General features: G+C 45.2%; 1 protein-coding gene across 1 annotated transcript in view; it reads right to left on the reverse strand.

The window, feature by feature from the left end:
• The window catches only part of KIF2C (kinesin family member 2C), a 59719-nt gene that overhangs the window by 26426 nt on the left and 16837 nt on the right, over positions 1 to 16456 (reverse strand). Inside the window, 5 exon segments of the mRNA XM_075067575.1 lie at positions 11672 to 11762; positions 12121 to 12283; positions 12378 to 12432; positions 14298 to 14393; positions 15617 to 15717. Coding sequence (XP_074923676.1) covers positions 11672 to 11762; positions 12121 to 12283; positions 12378 to 12432; positions 14298 to 14393; positions 15617 to 15717 — 506 coding nt within the window.

The following is a 16456-nucleotide window of genomic DNA, read 5'->3' on the forward strand; positions in this document are numbered from 1 at the left end:
ACAGAGTATCACTGTTCCCCCCCAGCCACACCTGTGCCGAAGTTCTCTCTGGCTTCCACCAGCTCCTAGAGCTACTCATTGTTGTGTGGTGACCCCAACAGCCCCCAGTCGCAAGTTCTACTTGTAAGTTCTAACGTCAGGCTACTCTGACTTCCCCTCTGTTGTCACCGCCCTCTCCCTCCAATATGGTGAACAGCCCCCACGTCATCAGGTTCACTTTGCATGCACATTCACACAGATGCACAGCAGAGACATGCTTGACGGTATAAAATAAAAGTTCATTTTAATAGAGAAATCCACACGATCAACTAGTAAGAAAGGCCAAAATCATCAGTGCTTACGCACAAATAAACGTAGACACGCTTTCAGCTTTACATACATCTATACTGGCTTTAAATTCCCTTTGTCTCGATGCAATGCGCGTAACTGTGTTATTTAGCAGTTTTCCATCATGCTCCCTGTTGCAGAGGGGGTCCAGTGCTCTTCAGGACTGCTTCCTCGCCATGAGGCGTGCCCCTCGTTTCTGAGCCTTGTCCTACGAAATCCCTTCCCTTTTTAACAGGTTTACACGCCTTTTTTCTTTCTCTCAAGCATTAATGGTTATGTTCAGTGTTATGCAGGAATTCCCTCTCTGCTTCGATAGTGGGGCATTTCAGTGGTCTTCCCATTACACTGTAATTTCTGTTTTCTCTTCCTGGGGTTCATTATGGATCATCATTTTGTTTGGTTGTGTAAATATCTAGCTGTGTAGGAGCCCCTCGCCTTGCTGTGATAGTTGTATTTGAAAATTCTAGTCACAGTGTATGAGCGATCAATTCTCTATGAAAGTAGACGTGCAGATCCACAATCTTGTAAAACATTCCCTAATGACTGTCAAACAAAAAACAAAAACAAACAATAGAAACAAAAAAATGTTCCGAAACTACTACAAGCTTTCATGAATCCTTTACTGTGATATATTTATTAAACAAACCTGTATATCAAAAACCAGATGTATTCAGTGTGTGCTAAACTACTTGGGATTCAGACTCTTTGTGGTGTCTTTAAACCTCTGGATTGTCACACACCACTGGAACACAGCCTAATAGATGAACGCTCCTCTCCAAACCAGACTCTAGGTCATGACTATCCCAGTTTGTACACAACAGAGGCTTTTGTATGTCCTGGTGGCGGGGAGGCGTGTAGCAGATAATTATTTCTGCCTTTAAAAGAAACTTGTTGTCAGTATACAACTTTAACATAAACAAGTTATGATAGCATCGTTCTGTCTTTCCAGTTCCGGAGGAAATCAAATATTTAGTTGAAAGAGAGTGGAGAAAGTGATAAAGCAAGAGGGAAGGAAGAGAGCCCAGATATAAGTGAGATTGCAGAACAAACAACCGGGCACAGGGTGCAGTATTTATCATGGAAGAACTCTCTGGTTCTTGCAAGATAAACTTGATAGATAAGAACCATAAAGATAGTGGTTTGTTAGTGCTGTCAAACTAACAACATACATTTTTGTGACTCGTGCCCAGCTGGTTTGGTTTTCCCAGTTTATACTCGTGTGGATTTTGTTTCTAAAGCTGTCCCGCATAAAGATAGTAAACAGAAACCTGTGCTGATCTCTCTAGTCGAATTGTGTTAGGGGTTCCCCTGTCTGGTAGCTTTCTGCAGTGAAGGCTTTAAACACCAGACTTTGCTCTTTCAGTTGCAGGTGGCATTTCTGAATCATTGAACTGGAGGGACTCTTGGAGGTCGTCTAGTCCACCTACCTCTGCACCTATAGACTGAAACAGTATTATCCAGACCTGCATTTTTCAAAACTGGGCCTGTGGACCCCTGGGGGAATCTTCAGTAGATTTCGCTGGCTCATTGACTCAACTCCCTTCTCCTCTCTCCCAGCCACTTCCTGTCACACCGGGGAATCAAACTTTCCCGGCTGTGCAGGAGTGGGTCGGGGAGGGAGGGGGAGTGAGCAGGTACGGAGGTTCCCGGGAGAGGATATAGCATGAATATGGCCAAGGGCTGCTTGGCTTCCTGTTGATAGCTTAGGTTCAACCCTCCTGGTTTCCTCCAGGGTCTCTGGTAATCAGACTCTATCTCCTGGATTACTGAAGGCAAACAGAGGTTTGTAAGGTACTAAACAATGTGGCCAGGGCTAAGAGCACTGCTCCCTGCCTGCCTGCGCTCCGCATTCTCCAGAGGAATTTTACCTTGCTTAAAATCTTAATGCTCTTACTGTCTGACATTTATCAAGTCTTTACACCTCAATCATGTATTGCAGTCGAGGTAAAACTCTTCTAGCGTGGACTGAGTTGCTGCCCTCAGTGCATGACACAGCACACTGATTTTGGTACTGTGGTAGGACAAAAATTGGTGCCTGTACAATGTGAGAAATTACGTGTTTTTTTATCTTTTTGGTTGGGAGAAGCAATAGCCCCGGTGTAGAGATGGAGGTGATGGCGTTATCCAGTCAGTTTAAAATGATGTTACGTTGAACAACTCCTTCAGCTCGTCCCTCCTGCCGTTATAGGAGATTCACCCTTCCAAGGCAAAATGAGTTTGGAGTCCTAATCCATCTATCGATCAGGTTATTACTAGATCCAGAGTTCCTTTCACATGTCTTGCTGGGCAATTTGAAGGACAGGAGTCTACCAATGCGATACTAAGCTCTTTACGGCTGCGTACTAGCACTAAAGTACACTAATGCCTGTCTGCCCTCAGGATTCGTAGCAGTCTGTTCCAAACTGGGAGTTTGCACGTATATGATCATAGGATCAGATGCTACTTTTTAGACTGCCATCCTGCAATATCTCATGATATGGACCCCAGCTAAGTACAATATTTGGAATCCTTGATTGAACGCTGACCCAATATGCCTTGTGATTTCTCCCCCTCGCTCCCCATTGAAACCATAGTGCTTAGTAATAGTCCACTATTGTAAGACATAACCAGATACCTATAGGTATGGATATCTGGAACTGTGCTACATCATGGCTCTCAGTATTGCTGTTTCACACTGTCAACAGGAAAATGCAAGTGTAAAACTATTAGGATTAACTTCATAAGTTAGTATCGCATCGAGCAGCTGTCAAATGTAGTGTGTGAAATGCCACCACTAGAGTTAAGTACACAATTTAAATGCCAGTAATAGACTGAAGTATCATCCTACCCTCAGAAAAAATGTTACTCGGGATCTGTTGGTTTGACAATAACTGAGTCAGGAGAAGTAAAAGTAGCTTGCTAAGCTGTCAGCCCGTGTTCCAAACTCTGACATGGGTGGTCACAAGAAAATAATGCCTCTAACACTGCAGGAATGCCTGAACATACTAAGTGGTGATTGTAAATGCCACGCAACTACATAACAGGACTTGAGTCAGTCCACAATATATTAAATAGCTCTTCTGGCGCACGCTCACAGGCATATGCACAAGTGGCCTTGTCTCAAACAAAAATGACGCCTATAGCTCGGACTTCAGCTCAATATCCTAGAACTTTACTGCAGTGTTATTGAGGTCAGATCTAGTTGAGGTCCACATAATTAGTTAACTTTGCAATAATACATAACTGAGGCGATACAGACTAATGCATGCCAATCAACCTTAGCCGTCCCACTGAAATTCAAGGAGCTTACCGGAGGGCTGAATTTGGCACTATTGGATTAAAACATTGCAAAATATCACGTCCAGTTTGGAATTTTTAATTCTGTTTTGGAACTAGGCCTGTATTTAGCCCAGCCACACTATGTATCATAAAATTCCTTACAATATTTGAGCAGGGTGAAGCTTACTGCAATAATAGGGATATCGGTCTTAAAACCTGCCCAGCTACATTGTGCTCCTGCTCTGTATCCCAGTAGTATTAGAATTAAACTCTGGTGGTGTATTCACAGAATAGTGATGGATGGAAAGTGGTGACATTTTGGCCATTGCTATGCTATTTACTAAGTCGAGCCTAACTAGTGTTCACGCTTTATAGCCATGGCAGGCAATTACTTTGGTGTATGTTCACACGTTCTCCTTCTGTCTGTGGTGAGTGTGATCCTTTCACCTTGTCACTTCACTGAACTTAGGGACAATGTGCGGGGACTGAGACCAGCTCCCTCCCAGCTCCCTCTTTCGTCTTCCTTCTGACCTCCACCTCAGGATGGGGCGTATGCAACCATGCCTTCAAGCTCTCCTGCCAGGGGGCCATTTGGAGCTAACTCGACACTTATACAGTGCCAGAGCTTCTTGCCTGGGCACAGCTGTGCTCCTTGTGTGCGGAGCGGGGCCAAAAACCATGATGGGCAGCCTGGGCCCAGGAGGAGATCTGCCCTCTCCTCGCGTGTCCAGTTGGTGTGCCCCGTTTCTCCATGCTGGGATGCGGGGAAGTCTCCTGCTGTGGCTCATAGGCTCCCGTAGGTACTCCAGGCGCAGCCTCAGGCTTGGAACAGCGACCAGGCACGCAAGCCTGCTTGCAGAGTGTATGGAGCCAGTCGAAATTCGACGGTAAATGCAAAGCCAATACGGTGCAAGTAACCTGGTTCTCTTACCAGGACACTGTGTGTCACCGAAACTACCCAGTGACATAAGCCCCACACCTTTTGGTCTTGTAGTTAGGGCTTACTTTCCTGCAGCTGAGAAAACTGTCCGCGCACACATACAGCCTGATTATATGGTTGACCTGAAAAGCTGGCCTCTATGTCAACCTTAACACTGTAGTGTCGACCAGCCCTTGTACCCTTTCAGCCTCCACTGCAACACTGATTTTCTAACGAGAGTTGTGTGGGGAGTTGCAGGCTTCCGCCTGCTTGCAGGAGTCAGGTGAGCAGGATGTGCTTGCCTAGCTCAGCCTCTGTTATACGGAGGAGCTCGCGGAGGAAAGTCGTTCTCTAAAAACTCAGACTAGCTCACCGAGAGGGGAGCCTTCAACAGAGAAGCCACCCACCATCTCGTCGTGGGATCGAGCAAGGTGCATCCAGCCCATCGCCTGTCAGCCACTGGTGTTTTTTCACCCGCTGGTGACGAGGAAGAGCCCTTCAGAGTTCTGATTTGTTCTGTGACCAGCAAGTTAGCGTCAGGAGCAGAAGTCCTGCTCCCATCTTGGAACCTGCCTCAGGCAAGATACTCCCATGGTACTGGTTAGACACGACGAGTTACCTTGATTAGTTCTCTGGAATATCATCGGCGATGAGGCTGGTCATCGTTAAAACTGATTGCACGGAGCACTCAGTATGCCATGCCGTCCTATCTTCTGGAGCAAGGGTCCAGGCCCTGCATTTTGTCGTTCCTCCTCACGCTTAGGATTCAAGGTGTTCCGCAGTGCCTAGCGTGCCTTGTTACTTCGGGGACGTCAAGTCGCTTCACTGCCATGAACGCGGTTTGTGGTACGCCCGGGGCGAGGCGAGCCGCACTCTATAGCGCGAAAGACTGTGCCGTGGACCAGCGAATAAAGGCAAGAAGCTTAACGCCTCTAAGGAAGCAGCAATGCTCCATGGGCAACAAACCTGGCAGGCAGCCTGCCCATCTCGATCAGGTCCTGGATCCAGCATCATTCGGCAGGACACGACCTGACCTGTCTTTCTGTGGAGGCCAGACTACTGTGACTGCGCGCGCTTCCACTGTCTCTATATGGCTACTTCGTATTTTTTTGCCTTCTTATTATTTGAGATTCTTAAACACCTATGTTTGAGCAAGAGGATGTGATGCACACGTACAAGAATCTATTTCACACCAGTTTCCTCACTTTAACAGCGACAGGTACATAGCATGCCGATCTCTACTGCCATCACGAGAAACCTCGCATACCCAGACTTTCCAATTCAACCTACTAGACGACCGCCGAAGGGCCCATCAGATCCAGCAATGACCATGTCAGATAGCTCAAATAAAACATACCATGCTATCACATGCACCCAGTCACAACACCTCAAGGCTAAAACTCAAGCCAAGATCCTCACCTTTTCCATTAGTATATTTCAAATGCATGTCACCATACACTCCAGGTCTTGATTCCTGTACCTGGGTTGGCCTTTGAAGGACGAAGACATCGCGTGCTGATGGGGAACGCGGGAAAAAAAAAAAATGACCTAACCAGATTTTAGAATCACACAAATTTCAGCTGCCTCTTGCCCTTCCAAAATACTTTATCGCCAGGCACCTTATAGTCATCTATAATGCCCCCAGCCCCAGCCAGAGTAGTAGGTTTACTCTGAATCCAATAAGACACCTCCAACGTGAATCTGATTTCGCTGTGTCCTCATTAGGACTGACAAACAGCAAGGGACGAGAGCACTCTATGGGAGCTGCTACTTCTGAGTTATCATGAGCAGTGATTTTATTTCTGCTTAGTTAAGTACAGACAAGTTATCAGTTGGCACTAACCCTCTACATCCTTTATAGCTTTGAATCACTTGCTTTTTAAAGCTGTTATTAGTCTGGGATTCCTAGACAAGGAGCACTTGCAGTAGAGTCCCAACTAGGAATCTTCTCTAGTTTTCTGAACAGGGAGAGTCAAAAGTAAAATCAACTCCTTCACCACTCCCTTCTGCCCTTTCCCCACCACCGCCCAAAAAAAATAAAACAAAAAAATAAAAACACACAAAAAAAACAACACCACCACACCACACTACCAAACAACTTTCTTTCAGGGCCAAGCTACTACCACAAATTTGTTAGGACCAGCAAGTACCCTAGCACATTAACAACAACCAACACCGAGCATTAAGCAGAACAGAGCAAACAACATTCTGAGCAGAGCCCTTAATTAAGAAATTGTTAACAACAATTATATCAGCAACTTATATTAGCGCTAATTCTACTAGTTGGTGACTTTACATAAATATTGGCACTAAATTTCATCACGTGCCTTATTGGGGACAACCCATGATAATAAGCAGTTTCATGATCAATACTTTAAAGAATTCCTACAAAGAATTTACGTGAAGGTAAGGCCTTTATTCATATAATGCTGAGAGAGTTATGAAGTCCTTCTATGAATGGAAATCATACCAATCTGGATTTCGAAAAACAATGAAGAGTTGGCCTCTACATGCCAAAAGCATCATTCCCCTTTGACGACCATTCTGAGTTTTCCCGGAGAAGTCCCTCCCATAGTCTAATGGAAAAAAAGCCATTATAGAGGTGAGTCCAAGCAGTCAAGCTCACGTCACGAAATGTAGTTCCCAACAACTATTCGCTAGGAAAAGTCTATATGATAACAGAACAGCCTGTGATCTCAAGGGACTATTGCGACATCGATGCTATGCAATGTAATATCAGGATAAACTACAGCTTGATGTCAGTCGTCACTCTTCTGAATGTATCTGCGACCACTAGCTCAGTGTGACAACCCGTTCTTTCCCAGCACTAGGCCAGTACGTTCCAAACCTGTGGCTTGCGACCCCAATTCACGGATTATCTTTCAGGTTCCAAAAAAGAGGACACTGCAGCCGGGGATGCTGTGGCTTCATCTCGGGTGGGGGGCAATGTTGCTCTGTGGTCACAGTGGCTGGGCACGGCCTGCGGATGCAGTGACAACTGTCCGCTCAGCCGCCTCCCTCGCATCTCCCGCCTTCCAGGGTTGGAGCTAGAGCCAGGCCTGGGTAGATCGGCAGCTGTGGGACACAGCAGGAGAAATCATTTCAGATGGCGAGCAGCTCTTTCTGAGCTGCACCTCGCTGTGGAGAAATCCTGGCTTGTTCCATCTTCATTTCGGGGGAAAAAATCTGCTGACAAGAGGAAAATGTTGGGGAAACCCAGACAATGCCGCTGGATTGGAAGGGATTGAGCCTCCGCAAGTGCAAGATGACACAAACTGGTAGGAGTGTTGATATGGCTGGCGAGTGGAAAGGCTACCGAGGGGACCTACGACAAATTAGAAGATTGGGCTGAAGAAACGGGGGGGGGGGGGGGGGGTGGGGGGGGGGGGGGGGGGGGGGGGGGGGGGGGGGGGGGGGGGGGGGGGGGGTCGCGGGGGGGGGGACCGGGGGGGGGGGAGGGGGTGGGGGGGGGAGGGGGGGGGGGGGGGGGGGGTATGAGGTTCAACAAAGGAACAACGTGCCCAGTCCCTGCTTAGGACGTAAGGATCCCTGCACTGCTCCAACTAGGGACGATGGCTAGGCCGCAGTTCTGCAGAAAAGGACCTGGGGTTACAATAGATGAGAAGCTGGATATGAGCCAGTGTGCCTTGAATGCCAAGAGCGGCTAACGGCAGTTGGGCTGTATACTAGGAGCATTGCCAGCAGATAGAGGGACGTGATCATTCCCCTCCTATTCTGGCATTGATGAGGCCCTCATCTGGAGTACTGCGTCCAGTTTTGGGCCCCACACTACAAGGAGGATGTGGAAAAACTGGAAGAGTCCAGCAGAGGGCAACAAAAATGATTAGGGGGCTGAAGTATGGCTTATGAGGAAAGGCTGAGAGAACTGGGATTGTTTAGTCTGCGGAAGAGAAGAATGAGGGGGGATTTGATCGCTGCTTTCAACTACCTGAAAGGGGGTTCCAAAGAGGCTGGATCTAGACTGTTCTCAAATGGTACCAGATGACAGAACAAGGAGTAATGGTCTCAAGTTGCAGTGGAGAAGGTCTAGGTTGGATATTAGGAAAAGCTTTTTCACTAGGAGGGTGGTGAAGCACTGGAATGGGTTCCCTAGGGAGGTGGTGAAATCTCCATCCTTAGAGGTTCTTAAGGTCAGGCGTTATAAAGTCCTGGCTTGGATGATTTAGTTGGGGATTGGTCCTGCTTTGAGCAGGGGGTTGGACTAGGATCAGCGGTTCCCAAACTGCAGTTCAGGAACCCCTGGGGGTTCGCGAAGTGTTACAGGGGAATCTCGGGGGGAAAAAAAAAATCCCTAATGGCAGACAGAGCTGTCCATAGGCACCCCATAGAGCCAGCAACCCAGAGCCCTTGGACTTCCAGGAGCTAAGTAGATCAAAGCAAGCATATCTAACACTGAGGAAATTTAAAACTTCAAGACTCCTTATAAGAAATGGAAAGGGAAGTGGATATTTTTTTGCTATTTTCAAAATTAAAAACAGACAGCTAGTGTTCTTCATAATATTAAAAATAGCAAGTTTAGGCTTTGTTGTAACATGCGTTGTTTGCATAGACTGCTCAAGACCTGAATGCTTGTGTAAGAGGAACTCTGAGTTGGTTTCTTAAATACCTTCATGTTGTTTCATCGAGGAGTATTAGATGTGAAACATAGGAGCCTTGTCTTATACCAGGCTTATTCAAAGTGATACAAGCTACGAAAGTGAGATCTTGGAAGAGTGCTGCTGTTTTCATAATGTAATAAAATACTGTAATGGCGAATAATAGTGTGTAATAAGCATGTCAAAAAATTGTATTTCCAAGATCACTGCTTTTATAATTTATACTTGGATAAAGAAGAAAATCCCTGGAAATTCATTTTTAGAAGGGGATTCATGAGACCTGACATTTTAGTGAAAGGGGTTCATAGGTTGTTAAAGTTTGGGAACCACTGGACTAGATGACCTCTTGAGGTCCCTTCCAACCCTGATATTCTAGGATATGGTAACCCTACTCTAAGTGCAATCATGCCATCGGCACATGGGGTCATAGCAATCCCTAATGTGTGGAGGACACTATTTGCTCTGCACAAAGTCACTTCACATGTACAGTGTGTGTGAGGTCACACTGTGCAGAGGACACCATTTTGGAGAGCATGTATGTAGTGCATATATATGATGCATTAGAGGTCACGCTGTGTGGAAGGCACCATTTTGCTCTACAAAATGGTGTCCTCCATGCCGTCTGGGGTCCTGGGAAGAAATAATTCATTAAAATGGGGTCATACCAGCAAGAAGTTTGGGAACCCCTGACCTGCGACAAAGGGACCCTCTAGGTGCTATGAAATGTAAGAGGAAGTCACATGAGTTCCAGCCAACTATTTATCTACAAGGAAGAATTTGGGATTTTAGCAATGTTACCTGACTTCCTCTGTTCAGAGAGCAAAAAAAAATTGCACTCCAAGATAGCAAAATTTTCCATGTGGCATTGAAAAGGCAGAATTCACTTGGTTTCCAAACCCAGCAGAACCTTATGTTAGTATCACTGTGACTACCATCTTGCTCATTCATCCATGATAGTTTCAGTTCCAACAAAACTAAGGTAGCTGCTGAAGTTAATTGCTGTAACAGTTATTAACACTACACCCTCTAAAGTCTGGAACGGAAGTTATTTAATATAAACCATTAGCCTAACAAGATCCAGTATCTTGGTCTGCCAGGGTTCAATGTACAGTATAAGTCCTTCCACAAGCAGCCATTTTTTTTCCAGCACTAGTTCTGATACTGGATCAGTGATCAAAAATGGAAACAAAAAAATGTAGTTTAACCACCTATAGTTTGTATCTAGATCTCCTAGTAGAACCTACTTAGCTGAACATCACTGCTGGGACAGACCTGCCCATTCCACACTAATTGAAGTGACCTAAGCTCTTTGCCTGTGAAATCAGATTCTGCCACTGGACTGTAGCAGCACCAAACCGATGACCAGGAAGGTTTTAGATGAAGCTAAATAAACCTCATATTCTATAGGTGTAAACATTTAGAAGCCCACTGAAAATCAATAAATAAGGTATTTAGGGAGTGGCCACAACCAGGGATCACCTCCATTATGAGAAATAAAAAAAAGTTGTAAAAGGAGTTGTTTTCTTTGTATGTCTGGGTAACACCAATGGGAAGTAACAAGCCACAAGACAATTCCTAAGCTATTTTTTGGGCCTTTATCTTCCTTAGCATCAATCTTTTTATACCAGGATTAGTCATGTGTCTAATTAACTAATACTAACCAAATAGAGGTTTGAGTTAGACGACTGCTACATGACCTGGGGAAAGTCATTACCAAAGAAACACAAGGCGGTGTATTAGGCTACTCTGACAGGTGATCTGAGGGGAAAGAAATTCAGATTTAACTTCTAATAACTGGAAAGCTACAGGGGAAGGAAACAGGTTCCAGTTACTGAAAGTCTAGTGTTGAGTATCCTGTAGGCAAAAAAAAAAAAAAAGTGTCCACACTAGCAAGGGATCCCCAGTCTAAAAGCTGGTGTGATGGAGGCAGTGAACCAGGACCAGAGTGTGATGCCACAGAACATCTGCAGAAAGTCTGAAGTGAGAGAGAAAAGCTTAAGATACCTAACTCACAGTAATGAAGATCTGCCCACTCCACAAGTAATATCCAGATCAGGGAGTACCCATGTATGAGAAAAGGCTTATTTTTAAGTATTTCTGGAAAAGCTGAGAGAGCCTTTAAAGTGTACATCTTCAAAATGATACAAACAAACAATCCTTACAACTTTTGAGTAGGCTAGTACTCCATTTCACAGGATGGGGAACGGAGACAGATTGAAGCTTGCCTGAAGTTAGTGACAGAGCCAGGATTACAAGTCAGCAGTGCCTGGTCCTGGTCTTCAGCCACTAAACATTGGCAGAGTCAGACTCATTACTTTCTCTGCAATATGAAAGGAAGCAGCTATTCGCTTGCTGACGTTTTAATGGTTACTAACTCCCTCTTGGTAAGGTAAGTGACCTCTCTCCATTATTATTTCAAAAGGACAATCAAAAACCAAGATCCAAATGCTAGATGAAAGGCTATTTGCCTTAAATATCCAAAAGTGCTTTAATCAGTTTATCTAAACTGAGATATCTGAGACCTTTAGAAGACAGCCAGTCAGTCACTTACATGTGTTTTGCCGCTGCCAGTTTGGCCATACGCAAAACACGTAGCCTTTCCGCCCTCAAAGATGGTCTGTACAAGAGGCCTCGCGGTGAACCTAGGAATTCAAAAGTATAAAAAGAATAAGGCACAAAGAAAGTAGGCAGACTCTTGACTAGCCCATACTTGGCTTCAGCAATCACTGTACCTCTAGAATCTTCAAATAATTCCCAGGAATCCCAACAAATGGATGTGGATCCAGTAGTAAACATTGAGATCAGACAGAAGCTAAGCTAGTGGCTTCTGTTAGATGTTTCACAGTCCACTGGTCTCTATCAAAACCAATATGGTTAGCTGTATTGTAAAATATCAATCCCTTTAACCAAAGACAATTTGAGGTAGTAACCCTTTACATTTTCATTCTGACCATGCTAATCCTGTGCTGCTCATACCTACTATGTAAGAAGATGCATTACCTATAAACAACTTCATTGGAAGCAGTTTCATCAAATGAAAAATCAAATCTAAATGCCTGGGTCTCGAGATATTTTGTTAGGTCCACTTTCAACTTCGGCTCATGCACCAGCAGGACACACTTGCTGGGAACTGTAATCACATCACATTCCTTCTTGTGAAGTTCTGTTGATGGAAAAAATATTTGTAACATGAATGAGTAATGTCAAACTGGTGTCAGAGTGCAGGCTAAATTTTGCCAATACACATACACACTTACCTTGTTTATTTAAAGGGCGCTTCCTTACACAAACACAGATCCTGCGCTCTTCTATCTTTAGGAGAAGGAAAGGTTACAGAAAGACTAAATACAGAGTATCACTGTTCCCCCCCAGCCACACCTGTGCCTAATCAGTGTTGCAGTGGAGGCTGAAAGGATACAAGGGGCTGGTCGACACTACAGTGTTAGGTTGACATAAGGCAGCTTTCGTCAACCTAATCAGGCTGTATTGTGTACACTGACATTTCTCCTGCCAAAGTAAGAGCCCTACTACACCTACACAAAGGTGTGGGGCTTATGTGACTGTAGTTCGGGTGACACAGTGTCCCTGTAAAAACTAGGTTACTTGCACCTATTGGCTGCCATTCCTGTCAATTTCATGGCTCCATACTCTGCAGCCAGGCTGCTGCCTGGTCTCTGTTCCAAGCTGGGCTGCCGCCCGGGCTCCCCACAGGGAGCCCTACTGCCACAGCAGGCTTCCCAGCTCCCTGCTGGGAACGGGGCCACCAACTGGACACCGGGTGCAGATCTCCTCACTGGAGCCCGGCTGCCCTCCTGGGTTTTGGCCCCTGCTCCCCACCAGGAGCACAGCTGTGCCCAGCAAGAAGCTCTGCACTTAGTGTCGAGTTAGCTGCCATGCCCCTGGCAGGGAGCTGAGAGGCCTGGTGCAACTGCCCCCAATCCTGGCGTGGAGTCAGAAGGAAGAGGAAAGGGGCAGCCTGGGAGGGAGCTGGCTCTCAGCCCCGCACATTGTCCCCTTAAGTCAGTGGAAGTGCTCAAGGTAAAGACACACACCACAGACAGAAGGAAGATCGTGTGAACATGAACCACCACAGTAATTCCTGCCATGGCTATAAAGCTGACCTACGTTAGGTCGACTAAGTCAATAGCATAGAAATGGCCAAATGTCACCAACCTTTCCTCCCATCACTATTCTGTGAATACCACCAGAGTTTATTCTAATACTACTGATCAGAGCAGAGCAATTGCTGGCAGGTTTTTTAAGACCATATCCTATTATTGCAGTAAGCTCACCCTGCTCCAAATATTGTAAGATTTATACATAGTGTGCTGGGCTAATACAGCCTAGTCCAAAACAGATTAAAAATTCAAACTGACGTGATATTTTGCAATGTTTTTAATCAATATGCCAAATTCAGCCCTCCGGTAGCTCCCTTGATTTCAGTGGGACGCTAAGGTTGAATTTGGCTGCATTAGTCTGTAATCACCAGATTTGCATATTGCAAAGTTAATACATAGTGACCTCACTAGATCTGAGCTCTTCATTAACACTGCAGTAAGTTTAGGAATTGCTGAAGTCCAGCTATAGGATCATTTTGTTTGGGAAAGGCCACATTCTGCATATGCCACTGGCTGAGCTGCGCCAGAAGAGCTATTAAAGAATTTGTGGACTGACCAAATCCCTGTTCTGTAGTTTGGTGGCATTTACATCACCACTTAGTTTTCAGCCTCCTCATGTTAGAGGCACTTGACCAACATGTCAAGAGTTTGGAACACGGGCTGACAGCTAGCAAGCTACATTTTACTTCTCCTGACTCAAGTTTTGTCACCAACAGATCAGAGTAACATTTTTCTGAGGGTAGGATGATACTTCAGTTATTCTGGCATTTAATGTAGTCTTAACTCTAGTGGTGGCAGTTTCCACCACTACATTTACAGCTTGCTCTGCTGATCTACTTTGAAGTTACTCCTAATATTTAACTTGCATTTTCCATGTTGCAGTGTGAACTCAATACTGAGCCATGATGTAGCACTGTTCCTGCTTATCCATACCTAAGGTATTTCTGGTTATGTCTTCAATAGTGACTATCTAAGCACTAGTGTTCAATGGGGGCGAGGGGGGGAGAAATCACAGGCAATATTGGTACGTTGCAATCAAGGATTCCAATATTTACTTACTGGGTCATTCATAGATATTGGCTGGCAGTCTAAAGTAGCTCTGAATTCCTTGATCATTCGTGCAAACTCCCAGTTTGGACAGCTGCTATCGAATTCCTGCAGGGCAAAGACAGGCATTAGTGTACTTTATCTGACGCAGCTAAAGAGCTCAGTATATTGTTACTCTGTCCTCATGCAGCAAAGACATGTGAAAGACTCTGGATCTAGTAATAACCTGATGGAATGATTAGGACTCCAAACTCATTTTGCTTGGAAGGGGAAATCTTCCTATACGGCAGGAGGGACAGAGCTGAAGGAGTTTTCAGTACTCATTTTAACTACTGATAAGCACACCTCCTCTCTACCCGGCCATTGCCTTCTCCCACCAAAAATAAAAAACACGTATTTCTCCATTTGTACCCCAATTTTCCTCTCCACAGTACCAAATCTGTGTGCTGTGTCTGCACTGCAGCACCTCAGTCACGCTAGGAAGTTTACACTGACTGCAATACTGATGAGTTTCAAGACTTGATAATGCAGAACAGTAAGAGCATTAAGTTTTAAGCATGGTAAATTCCTCTGGGAGCAATGCGGAGCCAGGACAGGCAGGGAGCATGCCTTAGCCCTGCCACATTTTTAGTACCTAAAACCTCCCTGTTTGCCTTCAGTATCCAGGAGATAGAGTCTGATTCCAGGAGACTCCTGGAGAAACCAGGAGGGTTGAACCCTAGCTGATCAACAGGGCCAGCAGCCTTGGACATGATTCTGCTCCCTCCCCCGAGCACACCCCGTACCTGCTCCTCCCCCTCCCTCCCAGCACCTCCTGCACACCGGGGAACAGTTGTTCCCCGGTGTGCAGGACGTGCTGGGAGAGAGGAGAAGGAGTTGATCAGTGGAGCCAGCAGAATCTCTGAAGTACCCCCAGGGGTCCACAGGCCCCAGTTTGAAAAATGCCAGTCTGGATAATACTTGGTTCTGTCTTAGTGCAGGGAGCTGGACTAGACGACCTACCAAGGTCCCCCTCCAGTTCTATGATTCAGAAATGCCACCTGCAACTGAAAGAGCAAGTCTGGTGTTTAAAAGCCTTCAACTGCAGAAACAGCTACCCAGGAGACCCCTAAACAAATTCAGCCTAGAGAGATCAGACAGGTTCTGTTTACATCCTTATGCGTGACACTTTAAAACAAAATCCACACGGAGTATAAACTGAAACCAAACACTGGGCACGAGTCCAAAATGTGTTTTAGTTTGACCACTACAAACACACTATCTTATAGGTTTCTTTCTTATCCAAGTTTATTCTGCAGAACCAAGAGTTATTCCCTGATCAAATACTGCACCTGTGCCCGTTTTGTTCTGATCTCACTTATCTGGGCTCTCTTCTCTTCCCTCTTGCTTTTCATTTTCTCCATCTCTTTCACAATATTTGATTTCCTCCGAACTGGAAAGACAGACATTTACATCACTTTTATGTAAAGTTGTTACCACAAACAAGTTTCTTTTAAGCAGAATAATTTATCTACACCCTCCCCCGCCCACAGGCATACAAAACCCTCTTTTGTACAAACTGGGATATCATGACCTAGAGTCTGGTTCTGGAGAGGAGCGTTCTTTCTTAGCTGTGTCCAGTGGTTGTGACAATCCAGGTACAGACACCACAAGAGTCTGAATCCCAAGTAGTTAGCAACTGAATCATCTGGTTTTGTATACAAGGTTGTTAATAAATATATCAAGTAAGGTCTCATGAAAGCTTGTAGTGTTCTGAACTTGACAGTCATTAGGTGATGTTTATACAGATTGTGGTTATGAATCTATGTACATAGAGTATTATGCTCATACACTGTACTAGAATTTCAAATACACTTCACAGCAGGCAGGGGCTCCTATCAAGCTAGATATTTACACAAAACCAAACAAAAGTGATGATCCATAATATAGCCCAGGAAGAGAAACAGAACCATTACAGTTAATGGGAAGACACTGAAATGCCCCAGCTATCAAGCAGAGAGGGAATTCCCCATACTCTGAATAACCATAATCTGAGAGAAAGAAAAAAGGCTGTAAACCCTGTTAAAAAGGGAAGGGATTTGAGGACAAAGGCTTCAGAAACTGAGGGGCAGCCTCCATGCAGGAAGCAGTCCATGAAACACTGGATCCCCTCTGCAACAGGGAGCATGATG

This window comes from Chelonoidis abingdonii, chromosome 7 (genome assembly GCF_003597395.2).
Source record: "Chelonoidis abingdonii isolate Lonesome George chromosome 7, CheloAbing_2.0, whole genome shotgun sequence".
In the NCBI taxonomy this organism is placed as follows: Eukaryota; Metazoa; Chordata; order Testudines; family Testudinidae; genus Chelonoidis; species Chelonoidis abingdonii.